Below are 5,607 nucleotides of genomic sequence, written 5' to 3' on the forward strand. Positions count from 1 at the left end.
GTTCATGGCATCATTCCCTCGCTCAGACATGAACTACAAACACAGACATCAGCAGACAGGCCTTTAGCTGCAGCAGATCTGCTCACAAAGGCATATGATTTAACTGTTTAAAGAAACACTTGTTTGTTTCTGAGGAAGAGAAAAGATGGATCTGTACAACAGCAGTTCATAATGACCAGACTGAGCTCCAGAAAGAGAAGATATCAGTGCTATAAATGCATCATAAAGACACAAATGCACTATATTCTTCAGAAAAAAGAGAGAATAACAGCAAACAGCTCAGTGTTGTTACTGTTAGCTAAAACGATTAAAAATCATTCTCATAATTGAAATAAAGCTGAAACAGAGTATAAATATTTGATGATACACCACAAAACTTGAAAAACAGAAATAATGCATTAAAAACTCATTTAAATGTAGTAGGTTTTAATTTAAGTTAAAATGACTCAAATTAAAACTATAAATAAAAAATAAAATAAACACGACAGCAAAAAGATCAGTGATGGTATTAACTGAAACTATTAAAAAATAATAACTTTCTTAATTTAAATGAAGATGAAAAATCTGCAACTTCAAAAACCTGAAACATAGAATTTTTGCTTTGAAAATTAATTAAAACAAAATGGTTTTAAAATAAAGTTACATTTAAAACTAAAGTAAAAACTAATATATATATATATATATATATATATATATATATATATATATATATATATATATATATATAAAAGAAACCGAGACATAAAAAACTAATAAAGATGAGAAAAACAAACTGAACACACTGACGGATCATACCATTACTAAATACTATAATATTGTTTAAATAATACGAAATAACACTGATACGTGTTTGAAGCAGCACGAGGAAGAAAGGTCAATAATGGCAGTGTGTGATTATTTTCTAATGAACACCTGAACTTCTGAATCCTCCCAGCGTGAGAGCAGGAGCGATTTGACTTTTCCGAGGTTGGGAATACTGCGATGGATTCCGGAGCAGCCCAGACAGATGAAGACTCCTAAAGAACAGGAGCCCCATTCCGGATCTGAGAGAGAGAAACCATAAATAAAACTCATTCGGTGTCTAGTTTGACACACAGATCAGAAAGGATGTCATCCACAGGTTTCCGTCGAGCAAACGCAGCTCTGGCTGAGGATTTGTGAATGGATCGTCGTGTTGTTATGAGATTACAGTGCGGTTTCTGACACACAAAACTCAGACTCAGCACAAACAGAATACACACAGCGCCAGAATAAGGAAGAGATACTGGAAAACAGACCCTTAAATGCTGTAGAGCAAAACAACTCTGTGAATATTCCCCGAAAGCACCCTGAAGCTAAAGAAACCCGACCCAGGTGAAGAACAGTTACCATCAGCCTCAAGCTACAGAAACACAGCAGCACATTCCAGCAGGATCTGATAAAACACAGACTTCACTGAAGCTCATATCTTCTCTGTCTGAAGCTAATATATTTGTGCAGCTTGATAACGTTCTGCTGAACAGCATTGACTCATTTGCATTTATTTATATATTTATATATTTTTAGTGCTGTCAAATGATTAATTGCATTCAAAATAAATGTAAAAAAGTTATTTTTTCTTTAATATGTGCATGTGTGCTCTGTATATTTATATAAATACACATGCAAGTAGGCTATATATTTAAGAAAAATGTGTTTTGTTTATATATAAATTATTTATATTTATATATAAATTATATATATAAATATATATACATGTAAATATTTGTAAAGTATGTTTGTGTATTTATATAACAATATAAATATACACAGTACACATGCATATATTATGGAAACAAAAACTTTTATTTTGGATGCAATTAATCACGATTAGTCGTTGGGCGGCAATAATATTTTTAAATATGTATTTATATATTAGTGTAAGAGCTGGTTTCATATCACATGTCAACTTAAAGGAATAGTTCACCCAAAGATTAAAATTCATTCATGTTGTTCAAAACCTGTACGACTTCATACTGATCTCAAACATTTAGGTTTTAGTTTAGGTTTCCATTGACTTCCATTCTATGGAGAGAAAAAAATAGAGTGAAAGTAAATGAAAACTGAAACTGTTAATACTTACTTTTGTCTTCAGCATCAAGTCATACAGGTTTGGAATGACATATACATGATGACAGTGTTTTTGTTGGCCTTTAAACTCTCGTTTACTTTAAAAACTGTTTGCCAGTCAATCTGAACATGTTCCTCCTGATTTAAATCAAGTAGAAATCATGACCGAGTTGGTCCCAAAGCTCGCCTACTTTACACTGTATGTGGATTGGGACACAGCTGCCTGGAGGCCACCGAGCAAACAGACTTTCTTCAAAGGGACTTTGGCTGAACATTAGGGTCACGCCAGATCGCCTCTTTCTCTCTTTCCACTTGTGTTTCAGGGGACAGTGTGGAGAAACACACTTCCTGTTTCTTCATCAGTGTCCTCGACCGCTCCCCTAGAAAACTCACACAGCACCACACACCTTTAGTCTACATCTGATCCTGTCTCCAGCAGCCGCTCATGTCCAGACAAACACAATCCCTCAATCCTGATCTCTGGAATATAATTTCTGAACTCTTAAGCGAGTCGAACTGAATCAGGAGGAGAAGGTTCTGCTGTAGAGCTCCTGAAATCAAACCCTGTCTGATATGATTAGAAACACATCCCTGAACCCATCCATCACTGCTGTCTTCTCTTCACAATCTCCTGCAGTCTCTCGTGATTACACAGGTATGTCTGGAAACACACGTGCGCATGCGCGCGCTTCTGCTCTGATTTAAAGCATCTAGACTTAATGAACTCTGAATAGAATCGCGTGTAATCAAATAAAGTTGTAATATAGTGCTGGAAACGTCTTAAAGCCGAGTCGTCAGAGTTCGTCGTAACGTCGCGTGTCTCAGGTGAGTGGTCCACGCGAGGCGCGCCCACGCGTATCTCGAGCGCGCGTTTATCCGCTTGCGCAGGTTCGGTCGTGCCTCGCGAGCCCCGGTTCCGGTTGTTCGGTGGATGTTTAACGCGTGTAAAGGCAAAGACTTACTGTCGGCGCCGCAGTCCGCGCAGCTGCCGTTCCCCGGCTTCTGTAGGACGTGTTTGAGGGTTCTGGCCGCGCGCTCGTTGTCCGTCATCGGTCCGGTGCAGCGGCGGGTCGGTGTCTCCTCACGAGCGCTGCGGCGGGAGCAGGAGACGGAGGAGGAGGAGGCGCTCGTCTGGTGGAGGTGTTTCAAACATTCGGAAGTGGAGCAGCAGAGTTTGTTCAGACTTGTTGTTCCGCATCAGAAACGCCACAGAGTGTGCGTGCGTGCGTGCGTGCGTGTGCACTGCTTTGAGTGTTTATGAGGACACAGATTTGTGTCATGACATGGGTATGACACAGGTATTACAGTATGAAGGTGGTTTATGAGGACACTACCTGTGCCCCCGTTATTCAAAAGCCTTTAAAACATACTAAATACTGTAAAAAGTGGTTTAGGTGTAGGGTTGGTGTAGGGCGATAGAAAATACAGTTTGTACAGTAGAATAACCCTTACGCCTATGAAGAGTCCCTACAAGGATAGTGAACCACACTCTGTGTGTGTGTGTGTGTGTGTGTGTGTGTGTGTGTGTGTGGTTCCAGAGCGCCATCACATCAACTACACGTTATATAAACACACAAACTCAAAGATTATATATCTATTATTTACACACAACACAGATTATAAGGCAGAATTTACATATTTAATAACACAAATGTAGCTACTGTACACAACCTTTTTTACACTATCATAAGAATATTAACACCCAGGAAGACCAAACCTGCAGAATTAAGAAAGTAAGAAAGAAAGAAAAAAGAAAGAAAGGACTTGCTAAAACAAATATAAATAATATTGAATTAAATTTGTATTACTTTTGCACACTTTGTTTATAATTTTCTCTCTTTTTAATTCTTGTTATTTATCTATTTATGCTTTCATTTATTTATGCATTTAAACTATATAAAGCAAAACATCATACTTGGAACCTTTTTTGGGGGAAAATGAAAAAAATCTGGTTTGTATTTAAAACAGGTTACAGAATAATAGACTTCATGCCATTTGGTTCAGTAAATAGTAAATAGTAACAGTAAATAGATAGCAAAGTTTGTCTGCAAACTTTAAGTTGACTTAAAAAAGCCTTGTTTGCAGTATGTGTTTAAATTTCATTAATTAAAAGACTAATTACATTTTGGTGAAACTAATAAATAAATATACATCATAAAATACATATAAAGAATGGCATTGGTTTTATTTTTAGTGATAAAAAGTGTTTTTTTTATTAGCATATTTTTGTGTTTTGCTTTGGTACTGAAATTGGTACCGAGAACCGTGGATTTTCACTGGTATAGGTACCGAATACTGAAATGTTGGTACCGTGACGACACTAGAGACTAGCATGTTGTTAGCATTACTAACAAGTGACTAGCATGTTGATAGCATTAGCAAGGGATTAGCATGTTGTTAGCATTATAAGGAAGTTACTGTCGTGTGGCTAGCATGACTAGCAAGTGACTAGCATGTCATTAGCATGATTGGCAAGTTTTTAACATGTCGCTAACATGTTTCCAGCATAATTAGCAAGTGACTATCATGTTGCTTGCATGTTTCGAGCATGATTAGTAAGTAACTAGGATGTCTTTAACACGTTTTTAGCATGTTCCTAGCATGATTAGCAAGTGTCTACCATGTCACTAGCATTTTGTTAATATGATTAGCAAGTGACTAGCATGTCATTAGCAAGATTAACAAGTTACTAACATGTTTCCAGCATGATTAGCAAAATTACTAGCATGTTGCTAACATGTTTCCAGCATGATGAACAAGTGACTAGCATGTTGTAATCATTATTAAGTGACTAGCGTGTTGCTAGCATAATTAGAAAGTAACTAACATGTCGATTGCATGATTAGCAAGTAACTAGCTTGTCGCTAACATGTTTACAGCATGATTAGCAAAGTGACTAGCATGTTGTTAGCATGATTAGCAAAAAACTATCATGTTGCTAGCATGACTACCAAGTAACTAGCATGTCATTAGAATGATGAGTAAGTATATAGCATGTCGCTTGCATGTTGCTAGCATGATTAGCAAAAGACTAGCATGTTGCTAGCATGATTAGCAAGTTACCAGCATGTTATTAACATGTTTCTATTCTAATCCAGCAAAAACCAGTTGATTCCGAAAAAATAAATAAATAAAAAACGCTATAACCAGTGGCCAAAACCATTTTAAAACCAGTTTGGGATACCAGCAAAATCAACTGATTATCTAAGGCTAGTTCTATCTGTATATAGTTTTTAAGCTTTGCTCTGGCAGTAGACAGCTTAAATACACCAGAAGTCTTATTGTATAAACGTTTTAAACCCTTCAATGAAAGTCTATGGGATTCTAGGTGGTTTGACAGTCTGGTTTACAAAAACCGTAAGCCGGATCAGTTAGAAAAGATATAACATCCCGAGTCAGACCAGTCTGAAGCTCTGACCCGAGATTGGTGGTGGTAACTTTAAAAGTCAAAGAGAAGATTCATTTTAAAATTTGGTCTCAGAAGAAGAAGATTATATTATATTATATTATATTATATTA

The 5,607-nt window shown here is 36.7% G+C and overlaps 1 protein-coding gene across 1 annotated transcript in view; it reads right to left on the bottom strand.

The window, feature by feature from the left end:
- Nucleotides 1-3,306, bottom strand: part of LOC128015288 (arf-GAP with dual PH domain-containing protein 1) — an 11,527-nt gene extending 8,221 nt beyond the window's left edge. Inside the window, exons 1-3 of the mRNA XM_052599000.1 lie at nucleotides 3,051-3,306; nucleotides 913-1,043; nucleotides 1-33 (exon numbers count right to left, since the gene is read on the bottom strand). The exon at nucleotides 1-33 is cut by the window's left edge and continues 59 nt beyond it. Coding sequence (XP_052454960.1) covers nucleotides 1-33; nucleotides 913-1,043; nucleotides 3,051-3,138 — 252 coding nt within the window. The 5' untranslated portion in view covers nucleotides 3,139-3,306. The remainder of the gene's footprint in view (nucleotides 34-912; nucleotides 1,044-3,050) is intronic.
- Between the last annotated feature and the right edge of the window lie 2,301 nt (nucleotides 3,307-5,607).

This window comes from Carassius gibelio, chromosome A6, assembly GCF_023724105.1.
Source record: "Carassius gibelio isolate Cgi1373 ecotype wild population from Czech Republic chromosome A6, carGib1.2-hapl.c, whole genome shotgun sequence".
NCBI classification, from domain to species: Eukaryota; Metazoa; Chordata; class Actinopteri; order Cypriniformes; family Cyprinidae; genus Carassius; species Carassius gibelio.